Genomic DNA, 21,656 nt, shown 5'->3' on the forward strand with positions numbered 1-21,656 from the left:
ACCAAGTATATTGAAAGCAACCACTTCCTGTTCCAGCATGCTTAGGATTATGTGTAACTAGAACGGCACTCTTCGATGTCGCGATGTCGAACCGATATGCCTCCGTCTGCATTATTCCATCATTATACATACCTGTACCAAGTTTGATTAAAATCCCTTCAGCTGTTCTGAAGTATCACATTGTTACCTGACCTGACACGACCTTTGGCCTTTGACGCCGAAATCAAATCGGTTCATCTTTGCATCATAATATCTACTTATACCAAGTTTGGTCAAAATCCCATTACTGGTTCACAAATTAGTGCAGTAACAGAATTTTTACCTGACGGGACATTTGACCTTTCACCTCTTAACCCGATAATCTAAACAGTTTATCTTTGCATCATTAAACATACTTGTACCAAGTTTCAAGTTTGACTCAGTTCTTCCCTTCAGCTGTTCGTAAGTTATCGTGGTGATAATAACCTATCAATGACGGATGCACGGACAGACAGACAGACAGCTGGACAGACAATCCAAAAACATAATGCCTCCGGCGATTTCGTCGGCAGAGGCGTAAAAATGCTGTGCAGGCCTGGTTACCAATTATTATGGGGGTGATTGTTGGGGTGCGTTTGGCAGGAGCTTCATTGACAAAGACAGCTCAACTTGCTGATGTTTCACGAGCAATGGTCTCTAAGGTGATATCGGTATGGAACTCTGAGGGAAATGCATCATCAGCAAAGGGCAACACAACAACAACAACATGCATTTTAAGGCCATTTTCCCTGCTAGAGTGGGGGTTAGCCTTGCGGTCCCCATGACAATCTTCTCCATTTTGCCCTATTTTCTGCATCTCTCCTTGTTAACCCCCTTGCCCGCATTTCTTCTTCCACCATCTTTAGCCAAGTCTTTCTCGGTCTTCCCCATCCTCTACTCCCTTCTACATTCATTTCCATCACTCTTCTCAACCAGTCACTTTCATCCTTCCTCAACACATGACCAAACCATCTCAACCTGTTCCTCTTCACAGCATCAATCACAGGCTCTATTCCCATCATCTTTCGCAATTCATCATTTGTCTTACTCTCTCTCAACGACACTCCGCACATCCACCAAACCATTTGCATTTACACCCTTTCCAGCCTTCGTTGCTGCTCTACATTCATGACCCATGTCTCGCTCCCATAAATCATAACACTTCTCACACATGCAGCATACACCTTTCCCTTCAGCTTCAACGACACTCCCCTCCTCATCAGCACACCACTCAGTTCCCGAAACTTCTTCCATGCACATCTCACTCCAGCAACCATTGCCGAGTCTGATCCACCTTCTCCATTCAGCATGTCTCCGAGGTAGCAAAATGTTTTCACACCTTCCAGCTTCACGCCGTCTCCAAGATCCAACTCAACATTTCCTCCATCTGCAGCCCCCTCTGTGCACACCTTACATTTGAATGTAGCTGCCACACAGGTTAATGACCCTCTCAGACCACTACATTTTTGATGAACCCACTCAGCGCACATTGTACATTGAATGGAGTTCACTCCGACACCCTTCCTGCACACAGCACATGGCCACTTCCCAGTTCTTTCCACCTCACCACATGCTTTACCACTTGCCATCACCTTCGTCTTTCCTATATTCACCTTCAGACCTTTTGTCTCCATACATTCCTTCCACTTGTTCATCTTTTCCTTCAGTCCATCCATACTTTCCACAATCAACACCAGATCATCTGCATACAACTCCCACGGTAAACCCTCCTTTACGGTCTGAGCCAGCACCTCCATCACAGCTACAAATAGTAGTGGACTTAGTACCGACCCCTGATGCACTCCCACCTTCACCTCAAACTCACCACTGTTCCGGTCCTTCGTCCTTACAGCTGTGCGCGCTCTTTTGTACATTGCCATCACAATTCTGATCAACCATTCTTCCACTTCTAACTTCCTCAATGCCCATGTCAATACTTCGTGTGGAACCCTATCGAATGCTTTCTCCAGATAAACAAACCCAAGAAACAACTTCTTCCTCTTCTCAGTGGACGGAATCACATACTCCAGGATTGTGATATCTGTGCATTACTTTGAAGTGCAAGGCAAAGCAGGTGAGTAACTGCAGATAAAGTGACTGTAAATTTCAACCTGGGGTGCGAGCAGCCAGTTTCATCAAAACGGTCTGCCGAGAACTCCACAGAGCGGGATACCATATAGTCGGGTTGCAGTGTACAGAACGCTCGTCACACCGGACAATGCACGTTTGCAAGTCCATTGGTGCAAAGAGAACAGGCAATGGACTACCGAGCAGTGGAGAAATGTGATATGGTCAAATGAATCGTCCTTCACCATGTTCTAGCCAAACGGACGAGTGCACGTGTGGCACCAACCTAAATAACTCTTCAACCCTGAGTGCTTTGTTCCGACAATGAAGGGTTCTGGTTGTTCTGTCATGTTATGGGGTGCATTTTCCTTGCATGGTTTGGGTGCAGTCATTCCCTTAGAAGGCAATGTCAATGTCAATGCCAATCCCAACTTAATGGTACTGAGTGATATTCTTCACCCCAAGTTGCAGCACTACTTTCCTGCCGGAAGGGGTGCCTTCCAAGATGGCAATTCCCCCATCCACAGAGTTGAGTCCACAATTGGAATCCAATGGAGTTGCAATCCACAGAGTTGTGTGGTTGCCCAATGGTTTGATGAAAATGAATAACACTTGTGCAATCCATACAGTACGTCATGGCCTTCTCAGTCATCAGATCTGAACCCAATCAAGGATTTATGCGATATTTTGGATCTATGCTTGAGACAGCGTTTTCCACCTCCGTCAAAGGAGACAAGGAAGCTGACATTTGGTGTGCCGACGGACATTGAAGGGGTGCCTTGTTCCACAAATGAATTCCACAAATTCATTCCCACAAATTCATTCCCACAAATGAATAACACTTGTGCAATCCATACAGTACGTCACGGCCTTCTCAGTCATCAGATCTGAACGCAATCAAGGATTTATGCGATATTTTGGATCTATGCTTGAGACAGCGTTTTCCACCTCCGTCAAAGGAGACAAGGAAGCTGACATTTGGTGTGCCGACGGACATTGAAGCCGATACACCTGGAAAAAAAAATCAGAGAACCGTCGGAAAGCATTTGTAAGCGAAAATGTATGTAAAAACCTTAATCGCATCCGTAAAAAACCCTCAATCGATGTCTAGCATTTGAAAATTGTAATTTCTATCAATGTAAACTTTGAAATAAAACCTCTATAAAAATTTACGTTAAAAACCATAAACGTATCCTTATATAAATTAAACGCAATTGATATCCAGCAGTAGGTCGGTGATGCTTGCCTATAAAATCATTAAGCTTCTATTTATTATGCACATACAATGTTTTTATTTTTAAAGTTATTCTTCACCACTGAAAGCATAGCCTACTAGTAATATATATATATATATATATATATATATATATATATATATATATATATATATATATATATATATATATATATATATATATATATATAATTATATATATAATTATATATATATATATATATATATATATATATATATATATATATATAAATATATATATATACATACACACACACAGTCGTGGCCAAAAATATTGGCACCCTTGCACTTTTTTCAAATAACTCAAAATTTTCCCGAAAAAGAAGTTGAAATTGACAAAAGTATTTGGTCTCCACAATTCTTGATTTCACTGTTAATAATACAGAACCTTTATTTTTGATTCAGAACTTAATATATCCTTTTAAATTAGAAAATAAATAGAAATGACATTGACAAAATTATTCACACCCGAGACTTAATGTTTGGGAGCACAGACTTTGCACAAAATAACTGCAGTCAAGCGCTTCCTATACCCATGAATGAGCTTCCTACATCTCTCTACTGGCAGTTTGGTCCATTCTTCTTGTGCAAACTTCTCCAGTTCTCCCAGATTTTAAGGGTGCCTTCTCCCAACTGCTGTTTTCAGATCTCCCCACAGGTGTTCAATGGGAATTTGATCTGGACTCTTTGCTGGCCACTTCAGAACAGTCCAGCATTTTGGCTTGAACCATTCCTGGGTGCTTTTTGAAGTGAGTTTGGGGTCATTGTCCTGCTGCAAGACCCATGACCTTTGACGGAGACCCAGATTTCTGACATGAGGTTGAACATTGCGCTCCAAAATGCCTTGGTAATCTCCTGATTTCATGATGCCATGCTCATATTCAAGACACCCAGTGCCAGGGGCAGGCACCTGCAACTCACCACAGGTGAGTTCAATTCCAAAGTAAAGGAGAATCACCGACTTGAAATCTAATTATTTCTAACAACTTCGAAAAGGTGCCAATAATATTGTCTGGGCCATTTTAGGATTTCTGTGTGGAATAAGCTAAGATTTAGGATTTTTTTTTCAACTTTTTTTGTTTTGTTCCATGTGTTACATATTTAGGTGAATGTATGTAAATTACCATTCAGGTTGCTTATCCGTGTGTATTATATTAAGGGTTGTTGTGATGGGAGGGTCAGGAGCCCTTCGGAACCAGTGGCCGGAAACGGAAGTGGCCGGAAACGGAAGAAGAAAAGACACGAGGAGAGAAAAGGACGGGGCTTCTACTTCCTCGCCCCGCGACGACGAGAAGGTGGAATCGACCTTACGCTGCGCGGAAAACGCGCCGTTGCGAAACGTCTGGCGAGAGGAGTTACCTGGGCGGTAAATACCTTTTGACACGTCCAGTCACCGTGAGTTCGTGCACGAAACCAAGCGTCCGGGACAGTTTGCCCCGTCTACAAAGACGCGTACGGGTCCGCACGTTGGGCCTCGCTCGCGTCGGAAGCCGCGCTGGGTTTTTGCCCATCTACAAGGACGCGTAAGGGTCGCACTTGGGGCCTCGCGCCCGTTGGACGCCGCGCTGGGTTTGCCCCGTGGCTTGGCAAGGAGGTGCGCTGCAGCCGCGGCCCCAGTCCGAGACGGCACGTTTAGAGCACGTCCGCCCGGGGCTCGTTCAACCGCCCGTGTGCGGAGAGGAGAGACATTGACCACGGAGGGAGTCAGGAGTGGGGCTCACGTGAGGAATGTATAAGATTAAGATGGCCATCTTAGAGTTTGTGTAGATGAGTTCACATGGTTGTAATATTGATTGTGCATGGTTGATGGTTGTTGATTGCTCAGTGAATATATTATTGATTATTCCGGATCCTTGGTGTGGGGTTTCTTCTTGACCGGAATTCATATTGATTGCGTTACGAAAGCGTATAAACCATATATCTTTCTGGCGGGGTCCCTCCCACGGTCCGGGGGTCACCAAGACCAGGTAGTTACCGGGAGGACCACGTAACAGAATTGGGGGCTCGTCCAAATTACGATTTGCGGTTTCGCAATTGGGTCTACGTCCGGGATCTAAAAGTGTATAAAATAATAAAATAATAATATTTTTGGTAATTAAAATTTATTAATTAATTATTAATTGGTAATATTTTTTTTTTTGAGAAATTGGGGAAAGTCTTGGGGTGAAGGTTAACAGGTGTTAACGATAGGCACCATGGCGTTTGTGGCACAGAACTTTGGGGTAACCCCGAGTGAGGCACAGTTCCGAGCGTTGCTAAAGTCGGATCTCTTGAAATTGGCCAAACATTTTAACTTGGAGGTCCGAACTAATTTGAGGAAGGCAGAGTTGCAGGCCACGGTGATACAATCTATGGTGGGATTAGGAACATGGGACGAGTTAGCCTGGGAGTGGCTACCCGAAGAACCAGAAGACGTGGAGCTCCGGAAACTGGAGTTGCAATTACGGAGCCAGGAACGGATCAAAGAAGAAGAAAGGAAAGCAGAAGAGAGAAGAGAAGAGAAGCAAGCAGAGGAAAGGAGAGTGGAACGAGAACTCCAGGAAAGGTTAAAAGAAGAAGAAAGGAAAGCAGAAGAGAGGAGAGAAGAGAAACAAGCAGAGGAAAGGAGAGTGGAACGAGAACTCCAGGAAAGGTTAGCAGAAGAAGAAAGGAAAGCAGAAAAGGAAAGAGCAGAAGAAGAAAGGAAAGCAGAAAAGGAAAGAGCAGAAGAAGAAAGGAAAGCAGAAAAGGAAAGAGCAGAAGAAGAAAGGAAAGCAGAAAAGGAAAGAGCAGAAGAAGAAAGGAAAGCAGAAAAGGAAAGAGCAGAAGAAGAAAGGAAAGCAGAGGAGAGGAGAGAAGAGAAACAAGCAGAGGAAAGGAGAGTGGAAAGAGAACTCCAGGAAAGAAGAGAAAAGGAACAAGCAGAGGAAAGGAGAGCTGCAAGGGACCTCGAAGCAGAGGAGAGAAAAGCGGAAAGGGAATTAAAGGAACGTGACATGCAGCTTCAGCAAGAAATCAAATTCAAGGAGCTGGAGTTAATGAGAGAACGGGGAGAGGCACCACCCTTGCTGACGGGGTCGACACCTAACCAGAAAACCTGGGATGTGGGCAGACATGTGAGGCTGGTTCCACCGTTCAGTGAAAAAGAAGTCGCGAAATTTTTTCCACACTTTGAGAAAGTGGCTCGACAATTAAACTGGCCGGAGGAGGCATGGACCATACTCGTGCAAAGTGTGCTGGTGGGGAAAGCTCAGGAAATTTATTCGGCGCTACCAATGGACCAATGTGCAGATTATGAGGTACTGAAGAAGCACATCCTCAAAGCCTATGAGTTGGTTCCGGAAGCTTACAGGCAAAAATTCAGGAATGCCAGGAAGAGGGAGAGTGAGACCCATGTGGAGTTTGCCAGAGTGAAAGAAAACATGTTTGATCGGTGGTGTGAGTCAAAAGGAGTCGGGAAAGACTTCGAGACATTGCGGGACTTGATCCTGGTGGAGGAATTCCAGCAGTGTGTCCACGAGGACATCAAAGTGTACCTGCAGGAAAAGAAGGTACCAAAGTTGTGGGACGCAGCCACCATGGCAGATGATTATGCCTTAACCCACCGAATAGGGGTCCACGAACCTAACTCCTCGCCTAGATCTCCGCAGGGGAGGTGGGGAACAGCGTGTGCGGAGAACGACCATACATGGCGGCGGCCTCGAGATGATTATGGGGACAACTATGATACCCCACCGGTTCGAAATCAGAGGGATGCGGGCCCAAGACAAACTTATAGTTCGGGGGGCCCGAGGCAGACCCCGAGTTTTTCCTCCGGGCCTACTTGCGCGTTTTGCAAAAAACCTGGACACTTGATGTCCAGTTGTTACCTCATGAAAAGGGACAACCCAGAGCGGAGTCCGACTATTACAACTCCGAATGCGATGGCTAGCGTAAGAAATCGCCATCAAGAGGGTTACCAACCATTTGTTTCCGAGGGGTTTGTGTCACTGGATGGAGCCTCGACTAACCGGAGACCGGTTAGGATATTGAGAGACACAGGGGCCCATCAATCTTTAATGCTTGAAGGCATTTTGCCATGGTCCGAGGAGACGGCAACGGGGGATAGTGTTCGTTTACAGGGGATCGGGGGCGGTGTTAGTGCTCCCCTTCAGGTCATCCAGTTGGAGTCCGATTTGGTGTCAGGACCGGTCACCGTCGGTTTACAAGCCACGTTTCCTGTAGAGGGTGTATCTGTGGTTCTCGGGAATGATTTGGCCGGGGGTCAAGTTTATGGTAACCTGAGGGTTGATAAAGAGCCCAGCAGGGAAAATAACACCACACCAGCTCGGGATGGTGACAAAAGTGCCAAGTTATTTGTAGGGGGACTGAACTTCAAAACAGAGGAAGAAGTTCTGACCTCTGTCTTCAACAGATATGGGCCGCTGGTGGAAGTGCGGTTGGTAAGAGACTGGGAAACGCAACAGTCAAGAGGGTTCGGCTTTGTCACGTTTGCCAGCACAAAAGACGCCAGAGAGGCAGAGAAGAATTGGAATGGCAAGGATTTGGAGGGTCGGACCATAACAGTAGGGAAGGCATTTCGTAGGCGTCGAGAGGTCTACAGGAGAGGACAACTGGGCGGTAGTTTTGGTGGTGGCCGCAGTCAATATTATTATGGAGGCTCCCTGAGTTACGGCCGCTCCCGAAGGAAGAATTGGCAAAGTAGTGGCCGAGAAGAAGACCGGTATTCAGGGGACTACAGGGACCAGTGGTCCCACCCTAATTATTAGGGACGTTCTGAGAAGTTGAAGCACTGAAGGCGGCGGAGCCGCCGAGCCAAGATTCCTACACGAATTAACCGTGAACGCCGTTCCTAAAGGCGCCCATGTAGAGAACTTTCCTGCACGGACTAACCGTGAACTCCACGTTCCTCAAGGCGCCCATGTAGAGAACTTTCCTGCACGGACTAACCGTGAACTCCGCGTTCCTAAAGGCATCCATGTAGTGAATACTCGGCTTGGCCTCCCGGAAAAGTGCTATCGAGTGGCTTAACTGGCTTTATTTTTAAGTGATAACTGTGCCCGGGGGGAACTGATAATGTGGGGGGGGTTGAGTGATCTGGTTTGTTTCTCCAAATTGGCCGGCAAAGAAAGTTTTCGCTGGGTTCAAACTTTCTTTCTTGAAGGGGGGGAGTGTTACATATTTAGGTGAATGTATGTAAATTACCATTCAGGTTGCTTATCCGTGTGTATTATATTAAGGGTTGTTGTGATGGGAGGGTCAGGAGCCCTTCGGAACCAGTGGCCGGAAACGGAAGTGGCCGGAAACGGAAGAAGAAAAGACACGAGGAGAGAAAAGGACGGGGCTTCTACTTCCTCGCCCCGCGACGACGAGAAGGTGGAATCGACCTTACGCTGCGCGGAAAACGCGCCGTTGCGAAACGTCTGGCGAGAGGAGTTACCTGGGCGGTAAATACCTTTTGACACGTCCAGTCACCGTGAGTTCGTGCACGAAACCAAGCGTCCGGGACAGTTTGCCCCGTCTACAAAGACGCGTACGGGTCCGCACGTTGGGCCTCGCTCGCGTCGGAAGCCGCGCTGGGTTTTTGCCCATCTACAAGGACGCGTAAGGGTCGCACTTGGGGCCTCGCGCCCGTTGGACGCCGCGCTGGGTTTGCCCCGTGGCTTGGCAAGGAGGTGCGCTGCAGCCGCGGCCCCAGTCCGAGACGGCACGTTTAGAGCACGTCCGCCCGGGGCTCGTTCAACCGCCCGTGTGCGGAGAGGAGAGACATTGACCACGGAGGGAGTCAGGAGTGGGGCTCACGTGAGGAATGTATAAGATTAAGATGGCCATCTTAGAGTTTGTGTAGATGAGTTCACATGGTTGTAATATTGATTGTGCATGGTTGATGGTTGTTGATTGCTCAGTGAATATATTATTGATTATTCCGGATCCTTGGTGTGGGGTTTCTTCTTGACCGGAATTCATATTGATTGCGTTACGAAAGCGTATAAACCATATATCTTTCTGGCGGGGTCCCTCCCACGGTCCGGGGGTCACCAAGACCAGGTAGTTACCGGGAGGACCACGTAACACATGGAAAACCAAAGAAATACATTTGTGGATACCAAAAGATTTTTTATTTCAACAATTTTCAAGAATTTTCAAGATTTTCAAGAAATGGTGCATAATTTGAAAAAATTGCAAGGGTGCTAATATTTTTGGCCATGACTGTGTGTATATATATATATATATATACTGAAACGCAAAAGAAACTTACCACCTTTGAAACCTTTAAATATCAACAATAACACTGCGTGTAGTAAATGTGTGAACTTATTTGTGGACAATAGTGTCCTCGCTGTCAGACAAAACGGTCACGGATGGTCACTTGAACCTTCAATGGTCACTTCATAGCACAGCTGTTGAACAGCCGTTTTGACTGTCAGTGATTAGCCAAGGGGTACGGGATGATTTTATTGAGCTGCACGTGATGTCTTGATATTGGCTTTAAAAAGGCCAGTGCAAAATGGGCATTTTGACCGAAAAATTTGACCATTTTGACCAACTTCAAAACGACCGAAAACACAAAAGAAACTTACCACCTTTGAAACCTTTAAATATCAACAATAACACTGCGTATAGTAAATGTGTGAACTTATTTGTGGACAATAGTGTCCTCACTGTCAGACAAAACGGTCACGGACAGTCACTTGAACCTTCAATGGTCACTTCATAGCACAGCTGTTGAACAGCCGTTTTGACTGTCAGTGATTAGCCAAGGGGTACGGGATGATTTTAATGAGCTGCACGTGATGTCTTGATATTGGCTTTAAAAAGGCCAGTGCAAAATGGGCATTTTGACCGAAAAATTTGACCATTTTGACCAACTTCAAAATGACCGAAAACGCAAAAGAAATTTACCACTTGTTTGAAATGTAATAAAATTGTAACAGTTCAAAATAAAACAAACCAACAATTGCTAATTGAAACATTGGCATTTTATTGATGACATGTCAAGTTTTTGACCAAGATACACCATCTCATCAGTTTGTTCTACAGTACAGAACAGCACAGGGTGCAATGTCAGTCCCCTTTCAATAGCGTGTATGGCCACCATTGTTTTGGATACAGGCAGTGCATCGTCGGCGTATACTGCCTACCAGACTTTGGATGGATTGCTGCTGGATTCTGTCCCACTCAGTCCTCAATGTCTGAAGCAGCTCTGCCAGTGTCCTAGCCCTGCCAACTACGCGTCTCCCAAGCTCATCCCACAGGTGCTCTATGGGATTCAGGTCAGGGGAGAGCGCAGGCCACTGCATGGTGTTGATGTTCTCGCCTTGGAGAAATGCAGTGGTAAAGCGAGCAGCATGGGGACGAGCGTTGTCATGCTGAAAGGTTCTCAGTTCTGGGTGGTCTAGCAGGAATGGCAGCAGATGAGGTCGCAGGATGTTATCCACATACCGCTGGGCGTTAAGATTCCCATCCACAACCACCAGTGGCGTCCTGTACCGGCCTGATATGGCTGCCCACACCATCACACTTGGGCCACCCCACCTGTTGGCTTGACGCACGCAACAATCGGCATATCGCTCGCCAGTTCTTCTCCAGACACACTCACGCCCATCAGGACTGTCCACACAGAACCTTGACTCATCGCTGAAAGCGACCTCGTTCCACTGCGCCAAGGTCCACCGCTGATGCTGCTGGCACCATCTCTGATGGTTGCGGCGATGGGCAACCGTCATCACGGGGCCTCTGTATGGTCTTCTGGCAGTCAGACCATAGTCATGCAGTCGTCTTTGTGCAGTATCATTGGAGATCCGTAGGTTTGCACGCCCCGGAGTTTCTGCCGCAGTGCGGGATGCTGGACGGAATCGATCCCGCAGGTGACTTCGGACCATCTGCTTGTCCTGCCTTGCAGTGGTGACTCTTGGCCTCCCTGATCGAGCTCTGTCATCTGCAGAGTTGTGGAGGGTGTCTCTGTCCACCAGGGCCGATATCGTCTGGTGTGAACAGCCAAGGCGACGTGCCACCTCACGGTAGCTCAGTCCACCTTGCAGCATGCCCAGGGCACGCTGCCGTTGATGCCTTGACAATCGTGGCATGTTGATTGAAATGCCCATTTTGCACTGGCCTTTTTAAAGCCAATATCAAGACATCACGTGCAGCTCATTAAAATCATCCCGTACCCCTTGGCTAATCACTGACAGTCAAAACGGCTGTTCAACAGCTGTGCTATGAAGTGACCATTGAAGGTTCAATTGACCATCCGTGACCGTTTTGTCTGACAGTGAGGACACTATTGTCCACAAATAAGTTCACACATTTACTATACGCAGTGTTATTGTTGATATTTAAAGGTTTCAAAGGTGGTAAGTTTCTTTTGTGTTTTCGGTCTTTTTGAAGTTGGTCAAAATGGTCAAATTTTTCGGTCAAAATGCCCATTTTGCACTGGCCTTTTTAAAGCCAATATCAAGACATCACGTGCAGCTCATTAAAATCATCCCGTACCTCTTGGCTAATCACTGACAGTCAAAACGGCTGTTCAACAGCTGTGCTATGAAGTGACCATTGAAGGTTCAAGTGACCATCCGTGACCGTTTTGTCTGACAGTGAGGACACTATTGTCCACAAATAAGTTCACACATTTACTACACACAGTGTTATTGTTGATATTTAAAGGTTTCAAAGGTGGTAAGTTTCTTTTGCGTTTCAGTATATATATACATGTATATATATCTATATATATATATATATATATATATATATATATATATATATATATATATATATATATATATATATATATGCATATATATATATATATATATATATATATATATATATATATATATATATATATATATATATATATATATATATATTGTAAGTATATTTGTATATTTTATATGTCCGTATTTCTATATTTCTATATTTCTATATTTCTATATAATATAATTTCTATATAATATATATTTCTATATTTCTATATGTCTATATTTGTATATGCACGTGCACCCTAACTGTAACGCAAACGGTCACTTCCGTTGAACTTGGGGCTGGTGAGTGATCTTTGGCGTGGCTCTTCCTTCTGTATGCATTTTCTACACACATCACACATCTCACACACATATCACCATACATACTTGACTGATATACATGCCTGATGTTTTTGTAGACTGAGCATAAGACCTTTGTTGGTCGAAAGCTTGTCGACAATTAAAGATCGACGTCCTGAAGCTACGTCCGCGTCTTATTTAATCTAACGATTATTTATTCAATACAAATGAGACGCCCTGCTCGTACTTTGGAGTTTTTACTATTTCTTACAGTTATATATATATATATATATATATATATATATATATATATATATATATATATATATATATATATATATATATATATATACATATCAGTTAAAGGCTTCACAGGAATGTGTGAGTTATAAGCTATACTAGTGTGCATGAATGATAGTGACTAGCAACGGTACCCGCCCTATGGGCGGGGCTTCAATTGGGAAGTCCAAATGAAAAGGCAAAATATCAGAAATTGAAGGCTTTTTTTATTTTAAACGATTCATATAAACATCCGTTGAATCATATCATACGCAAATCATCAAAATCTAAACAGTACATGGCGCCCATTTTGGAAAAAGATTGAAATCTGCAAAATGGAAGCGGCCGCTACATGTCTTTCTCAGTCGCATGTTTATGTGGGAAGAGTGTGTGCCGAATCTGTAACACGGAAGCGGCCGCTTCACTTGTTTCTCAGTCGCTTTGCACACGCTGCCGTGTTACTTCGGAGCCGCACGTTTATATAGGAAGAGTTCGTCAGGAGTCGATCTACTCTTTCCTGGTACGTATAATTTCAACAAAAGCCACGTCACTGTTCATATCGGTAAATATTATTCCATCGTGTTTGGAAAAACTGGAAAATTGGAAAAACAATATAGCCTATTTTACTCCAGGGGGTCCTAGGATTACCCACCCAAAATATCGTTGCGATCGGTTGAGCCGTTTTTGCTGTACCTTCGAACGGACGGACGGACATTTGGTGAATTATAGTAAGATTGTCATGTTACCATAGCATGTTACCATAACATGTGAATTCTTCCTTAGCAAATAAGCTGGCGTCTATAGCAACCTTATACAAGGAAAAGAGTTATTTAAGGTTTGTAGTTTTGTACTTTTCAAAAAGTGTAAATTTGAAGGTGAAGGTCGCGCCTCATCCTTGCTGTGTCATTCCGTGTCCGTGCTGTTTTGTGCAATGTCGATGTCCCACCTCAGTGGATGGGGGAGTGGTGCTCGTGGGAGTGGAGTGGGGGTGATGGTGGGTATTGTGAGGCTGATGATTGATGTGGGATTGTGGAAGGGGAGTGGTGTGGGATGGTAGTGGGTATTATGGGGGTGATTGTTAAGAGGGGATTGTGGGGGGAAGGTGGGTATTGTGAGGCTGATGATTGATGTGGGATTGTGGAAGGGGAGTGGTGTGGGATGGTAGTGGGTATTGTGGGGGTGATTGTTAATAGGGGATTGTGGGGGGATGGTGGATCCGGGAGTGCTGCTGGATGGTTTTGAGCGATTATGGCTGTTTCTTCCGCTTAATCGTGGGGATGGTATCCTCTTTCAATCATGCTCGATAACCACAAGATCTATACATCTGTTATTTCATAACTGTGCTCTGTAAAATGTTCCGAGCACATAAGCGAACATCTTGTTCACCCGATCCACACTTCGGTATTTCGGACAAACGTCATCTAATTTATGGGCAAGTTCGTCTCTTTTGGCCATCGGTGTAGCATGCAATCATGTCGGTGTGTATTACTACAACCTCCAAGGATGCATCGACAAGGCATACTGGTGGTAAATCGAAAATTATTCACTGTTTGAGTTAAATCGTACGATGATGTAACCCGTAGACAGAATGGAAATGGCTGTCAACTTCTGAGTGTGACGTCACGGCTAAGCGTGACGAAGATTTCGAATTTTAACCGCAAAATTACCTCTTCATAAACCGCAAATCGGAAAAAAGATGCATCACATCTATGTTGTAGGGTATCAAGGCACAGATTAGCATCGAGGTGGTTTGAGCATTTTGGTTCCCTTTTGACATGTTAAATAAGTTGGTGTAAAAGACGGTGCATTAAAGGCGGTAAACCTCCAAGAGTTTTTTACTCCAGCCTTTAAAACATTAATTTTATTACAATTGAATTATTACTTTAACCTTGTAGAACACAAATCGCCTCCCTTGAACTTTCAAAAACCTTGTGTTTAGCAGTACAGGCACTCCTCGCTGTACGCACTCCCGGTTAACGCATTTTCGCTGATACGCAATTAATAAAGTAACCGAACTTTTCAATATACGCTGTAAGTTTTCCCTGATGCGTATTTTTGTTCTGCTGCTGCGTATAAAGGGGTAGTGTATGTGCTGTGCTGAGGACCGGATAATGTAAGGGGAAGCATTAACCTATAATATGAGTGTAAAACGACCTGTATCTACCTGGCATCAAGCGCTCGTGGTAAGAGGTCTTGCCACACTATCACGATAGCTATGAACTTAGATGTGGTAAAAAGGTATGAGCATGCGTGCGCTAACCCACATCTCACACATCTCTCCTTGACATGCAATCTCTTCTATTATTGGTGTACAGCAATGTACTCATGTATTAGCTCACCTAGAACCTAGTTCTGGGGAGCTTATGGAATGGCGCATCGTCAGTCCGTCAGTCTGTAAACACTTGCAACTTCTTCTCTGAAACTGCTGATGGGATTGTGACCAAACTTGGCTAAAATTATATTTGGTAGGTTGAAACTCAAGTTTATTCACGGCATTAAAAAAGAAATCGAGGTCTAAGGGGGTCTATCGGGGGTTAAAGTGGATCCGTGTTTGTTTAACCCCCGAAAATAGGAATTTGCTTTTTCCTCTGAAACTACACACACAATTTCTATGAAACTTGACCACAACCTTCATCACCCATGATGTACCAATAGGTATTTTCTCTCTTCCCCGAAACGGCACACACAATTTTGGTGACACTTGATTACAACCTTCATCACCCATGATGTACCAATGTTTGTTCACAGCATTAGAAAAATCGGGGTCGGAGAGGTTGTAAGGGCGGAGGGGGTGGGGGGGGGGTGGGGGGAGGCTGGTTGTCCCCCAAAATAGGTATTTTTTTGGATGTTTAAAGTCTTGTGATTACATAAGTACGATTCTACATTCTGCCCTGTATTCTAGCAACCATTTAAATTGGTTTAAAATACTGTGATACTGTTCAAAATACCTTTTGGTGGTGTAGTATACTGCTTTATTCTACCAGGTGAGCGCCCAAAGGTATTGGCCCTATTTTTCCTTCTATTTTGATGTATTTATGGTGGGTATTCATTCATTTAGGTGAGATATCTTCAGTACGTAACCAATGGCAAAGGGTATCAAATGACACAGAACTCGTCAGGTATACCTGGTGTTGGCCTAATGGTTAGGGTGGCGGGCTTGGGATCCTAAGGTCCTGAGTTTGAATCCCATTCAGCTGTTGAGTTAATACCAGGTGGGGTTGACTCAGCCTGATCTCCTTCCGAGGTCGACAAAATGGTACTGGGTCCTCTCTCAAGGAGGTTGGTGGCAGGATTTGCATTCCGACCACCGTAAAAACACCTCATTCCATAGCGCACGGTGGTGTGTGTCAGGATGCTGCTGAGGGGTCGCCCAAGGACTCAGCGACGTCCAGCGTACGCTCACACACACACACACACACACACACACACACACACACACACACACACACACACAGTCAGATAGGTGGTAAACAGGTTTGCAAATATTCAATATGGAATGAAAAACGATGACTGGCCATTCTCAAAGTATGGCCTTCTGTTATAAGTCTATGGGTCTATCATTACATCAGCCAGTTTCCAATCCTGTCATCAATCAACGTTGTGACATTGCCAAGAGCCTGGGAGTCGTAAATTGAAAGCATCGGCAAAACCTTTCAACATGCCCGTTCCTCTCGGCATACCGCTTCCAGCTTACAAAACGAGAAATAAATAACTCAGCAGAACAACTTCAGACAAAAAGAATGCTATAAAACATGAGTTGTCTCCCCTGACAAATACATTTGCAAATGTAACACATACAAATAAATACACTGACAGTTTTGGCATGCAGCTTCTGGTTCACAAATAAAGGGAAGCAGCTCCTCACTGGCTATATGAATTTAGTTAGCTTTGGTTTCGCTGTGTAACATGTCCCCCAGGAATGCATCTTCGATTTATAACACCAACTCCATGAAAAAAATATTTTTCGCCATAGACATTATTTTCGTGGAACGTATCAAGTTCGTATAACGAGAAGTGACAACACATGGAAAAGGATTCACTCCATCTCATGGGCCGAGGGCAGAGCAACTGTGAGATTCAGCAAAACGCAAAGAAAGGCTTTAAAAGACTCTTCCTATGTCCTTTTTATCAAGACTGCAAGGGGTAAGGTGTTCTATGAGCTCTCGAGTTATTAATGTTATTATCATTGTTATTATTATTATTACTCCATATTTGGCTGCTATTTATCACAAAGAAGGACTGTATATATTCAATTCTCAAAAATGGATTGAAAATCGCTTTTAATATTTATCAAAACAATACGATGAGCAAAGGATTTGTAAGAGGCCTCACTCAAAGTCTAGATATTGTCTAAAAGTTAATGAACCAATTGCGAATTGAGCTTTTGTTTTCAGTTTTTTTTTTACTTGCGCCACCGAACGTGGACGGAGGTTGTGTTTTCACCGTTGTCTGTTTGTTTGTTTCCACATCTCAAAAAGTTATGGACGGATTCAGATGAAACTTGATGGACAGGTTGGGTTTGTTTGTTTTTCGTATGCAGCCTGTGGCTGCTGGTTGCATCATTTTTCTGGAAGCTCGTTAGTGCTGCTGATGCAGTGCCCCGATTACCAGTGAGCTGGTACTCAATTTTGCCGACCTCGGATGGATGACAGGCTGAGTCAACCCTCTCTGGCCTTAATTCAACGATTGACCGGGATTCGAACCCAGGATCCCAAGCCAGCACCCTAACATACGAGAATTTTTGTAAAATTTTAAGTGATTTTTCACCATTGAGAGATAGGGCCAAAAACTATTTATAACATGACATTTATAAAGTTGTGGATGGATTAGGACAAAACTAGGTGGATGAGTTGGTTCGTTGACAAGAACAAGCTGAATTAGATTTTGGTTCAGGTCCGAATCCAGATCCGGCCTATCAGTGGGACACAAAACATAACCTGTTCAGCCTGGTGGAGGTGTGCGCTCCAGTCTAGTTTGTAATGTAATATAATTATCACACATGACAAGAACAGTATAATATATGGCAGAATGACACTCTTGGTATGTTATTCGTAGTAAATCCTGCGTTATATAATGTCAGTGTTATAACGTTATATAACGCAATACCGAGACTGTCAGGTTATTGATTTTATTTGTTCTTAATATATAATAGTTTGATGGATTATGACATACATGGACCGCACTATTATTTGTAGAGTAATAAGCTTAATGTTTATTTGATACATCATTCATTTGTTCCACATCTCGAAACAGTATTATAATACATTGTCCATGAGTTTTGTGTTCATTAACTTTCGTTTTGCGATTTCGGAATCATTTACAATCCATTGTCGTTGTAAATAATGTATTTGGCTCAATGAGCTTTTTACCTCCGCCACCGAAGGTGGATGGAGGTTATGTTTTCACTCCTGTCTGTCCGTTTGTCTGTCAGTTTGTCAGTTTGTGAACAAAATATCTCAAAAAGTTGTGGACGGATTCGGATGAAATTTGGCAGAGATGTAGCGTATGTGAAAAGAACGAAATGATTCGATTTTGGTGAAAATCCGGATCCGGCTACTAGAATTTTAAAAGTGATTCTTCACCATTGGGAGATAGGGCCAAAAACGATACATAGCAGGATATCTCAAAAATTATGGATGGATTTGGACGAAACTTGGTGGAACGGTTGGGTTTCTGACAAGGACGATTCGATTCGATTTTGGTGAAGATCTGAAGATGGATTCGGAAAGGAGAATTATTTATTTTTTAAGTGATTATTCACCATTGGGAGATAGGGCCAAAAACGATACATAGCAGGATATCTCAAAAAGTTATGGATGGATTAGGTCCAAACTTGTTGGGCAGGTTGTGTGTGTGACAAGGAAGAATCGATTCAATTTTGGTGAAGATCCGGATCTGGATCAAGCTAGTAGAATTTTTCAAGTGATTCTTCACCATTGAGTGATATGGCCAACCAGGTGGAGGTATGCTCTCTATTGAGTGCCGTTCTAGTTTATATCTGCAATGTAAGTGTTTTGCTGCAACAACTCAATCAGCCTAAGCAGGTCAGTAGGAACGGAATGCTAAGACATGATTTATGGAGTCTTGTGAAGTGTTAAATCCTTCCATGTTGTGACACAGAGAGGTGGTACGGGGAGTCCAGGGGGGTATTTCGGGGAGGGAGAGACGGTAACCGCCGTCCATCACCGGGCAGACACTTTGACGCCACTTGTTCGACTACGGAACACGCAAAAGGTGATTTATTAACGGCTGGTAACATATCTCGCGCACACACATCGCACTCATCGCACTCACACGTGAAACTTCGGCTCAGGAGGATGGATCCGCCACTGTGGTTAAAAACGCAGCTCTGGTTCTTCTCTACGGAGACATTTTACATTTTAGAGTTCGATGCTTTTTGTACACACTCACCGTGAGCACTCGCACCCCGACTTTGGACGAACTCGAGACAACAGGCCGCGGTCACCAAGAAGGTCCACAGCGAGCGGAGATGCATATTAGGCCGGGTCGTTCGGTAAGGGCGACGGCGTGGTGCCGAAACCGCCGAACACCTAGAAGTGCAACACATGGTCTTCTTTGCCGGGGCTGAGATCGCGCATGGTAGGTCTAATGGCAGCCCCCCCCCTAACACCCGCACGTGGGGGGGGGGGGGGGGTTGCCCGTTCGCCGCACCCTGGGAGGCGGAGGCTTCGGTGCGGATTCGATGGAGGGTCCGGCGGAAGGTTAGCGGAGGGTCACAGAAGCTTCAAAACGAACGCACCTGCAAGCAGAGCGGACAATCACCTGCGCACGGCGTCGCGTGCATCAAACTCCCGCGGCACATGACAAAATACGCATAATCGAGTCTTCTTGCCCGAAAAGTGCAAACCAGGGGTGACCTCGGTGTTAATTGGGCAAAAAACCCGCGAAACGGCGCGAGACGGGTGCGCACCTTGCTGATGGGCTCTGATCGATACCCGAACCCTCACGCACCGTCGGCTCCACGCTCGGAGGGCTCGGTGTTGCAGGGCGGTGAGAGCAGCATCTGGGCGAGGCGTTATCGGGAGGGGGCTTTGCGATAACGGGGTAACAACATCCGCCCACGAGGAGCCGAGTATCCCGATCGGGGATGGGGAACACGTGCTCGTCAGGGGTGCGACGAGGCCCCGCCCACGGGTCCGAGACCTGGAGATTCCCGTGCGAATCCGTGGGAGCGTCGAGCGAGAGTCTGGAAGAACACGGGAAAGGCTCGTGCTGGAGCTCAACACCTAGAATTCAAACTACGGTCTACCTGAGTAGGCCTATCAGGCGGGAACCGAAAAACCACGTCCTGCGGCTCTTTTCACACCTATAGAGACCTACGGAAGAGCTTGGAGGTCGTCATGGAGCAGGTCACGAACTCGAGTCCCGTTCAGGTCGTGCGCGATGGTCGCGTCAATTATTAGCTCCGCGACTCAGACAACCTAGGGTGAGGCTCCTCCTTTGGTACCTGGAGTGAGGGAGTTTGTTCCAGAGGCAGGAGAAAAGGGGAATGAAAGAGTGAAGGTGAGCAGAGAGCAGAGATTTCGGCAGTTTAACCATCAGAGGGTTGCTGGCAGATCTTGTGCGACCTGTAGGAATATTTGGGGGACAGAGCACAGAGAGAGCTGGGGGTGCAAGGCCGGAGAGGAGTCGGTAGAAGACAGAAAGACCACCTACCTGCCTGCGGTGAGTGAGTGAGAGGCCCTCAGAGATAGCTTCATCGCGGGAGATTCCAATAATTCTGAAAGCTTTGGTTTCAACAGCGTGAAGCCGAGCTAGGTGTGAGGCAGGAGCACCGGCCCATAGGGGAGAACAGTATTCCATTGAGCTGCGGATGAAAGCCTTGTATGTGGTGAGGAGCTCAGGTGTGCCGAGGAAGGACTTCGCACGACGGAGGATGCCCAGTCGGCGACTGGCTTTGGAGGCCAGCTTGGAAATGTGGTTTTCCCAAGAAAGATCATGGCAGATAGTGAGACCCAAAAGCTTGAGCGACCCCTGCAGCAGACCCCTGTCTGTCTGCCAGGTATCTCAAAAGGTTATGGACGAATTCGGCCGAAACTTGGTGGAGGCGTTGGGTGTGCGACGAGGAAGAATTGATTCGATTTTGGTGAAGATTCCAATACGGATCTGACCTCTCAGTGGGTTACAAAATGTAACCTGTTCAGCCTGGCGGAGGTATGCTCGCTACCGAGTGACGTCATAGTTACACGAGTTATTGTTAAAAGAGAAAACTAACTTTTCATATTGAATAATCCTACTAAACGAATACTTTTTGGGAAATGTCTTCAAGACTGTTTCCCCATAAATGCGTGAACTGAACACGAACGGGAAAATTCTCAGCAAGGGTTATACTAGGAGGTTTGCCATTGCCTTCCGAGCAGTAGTCCGGGAAGGAATTTGTTCAGGGTGCCGGCGATAGCTCGCCTACTCTTCGTGAAGGACACCGTGGGATCTTTAACGTCCAGCAACTAAAGACGGGATAGCCGGCTTAACATCCATCCGATAGACGGTGTCGAACCCAAAGACGAGTTCACGATCTCCGAGCTGTCCTGCTTTAACATGTCTCAATTCAGGGTCACACATGTAGCTATGGACATGTCACATTCAGGGTCACACATGTAGCTCTACCTTCCGTGGACATGGACAGTGACGTGTTAATGCGAATTTGCATCGCAGGCTCACGTTGTACATCATTCCACTTGTCGCTGGCTCTTTCCCCACATAATTGCCTCCACATTTTACCGTTAGAAAGGCGACGGTGATGACAGTCGGAACGCTTCCAAAAGGGGGAACCCCTTCGGTGGATCCGGGAAATCACAGTGAATGATTACGTTCATCAGACGGCAAAGCCCAACCCAGCGCGAGAATCACCCCGAGCACGAGAATCACCCCGAGCACGAGAATCACCCCGAGCGCGAGAATCACCCCGAGCACGAGAATCACCCCGAGCGCGAGAATCACCCCGAGCGCGAGAATCACCCCGAGCACGAGAATCACCCCGAGCGCGAGAATCACCC

The 21,656-nt window shown here is 45.5% G+C and overlaps 1 protein-coding gene across 2 annotated transcripts in view; it reads right to left on the reverse strand.

Annotated features, from left to right (window-relative positions):
- The window catches only part of RSPO2 (R-spondin 2), a 109,354-nt gene extending 89,658 nt beyond the window's left edge, over positions 1-19,696 (reverse strand). Inside the window, exons 1-2 of one of the 2 annotated variants that reach the window (XM_068097147.2) lie at positions 19,571-19,696; positions 19,051-19,399 (exon numbers count right to left, since the gene is read on the reverse strand). In XM_068097147.2, coding sequence (XP_067953248.1) covers positions 19,051-19,207 — 157 coding nt within the window. In that variant the 5' untranslated portion in view covers positions 19,208-19,399; positions 19,571-19,696. The remainder of the gene's footprint in view (positions 1-19,050; positions 19,400-19,570) is intronic. The other variant, XM_078786822.1, reaches the window with a different exon arrangement.
- Between the last annotated feature and the right edge of the window lie 1,960 nt (positions 19,697-21,656).

The sequence above is a fragment of the Myxine glutinosa genome, chromosome 11 (genome assembly GCF_964187855.1).
Source record: "Myxine glutinosa chromosome 11, kmMyxGlut1.1, whole genome shotgun sequence".
Classification (NCBI taxonomy): domain Eukaryota; kingdom Metazoa; phylum Chordata; class Myxini; order Myxiniformes; family Myxinidae; genus Myxine; species Myxine glutinosa.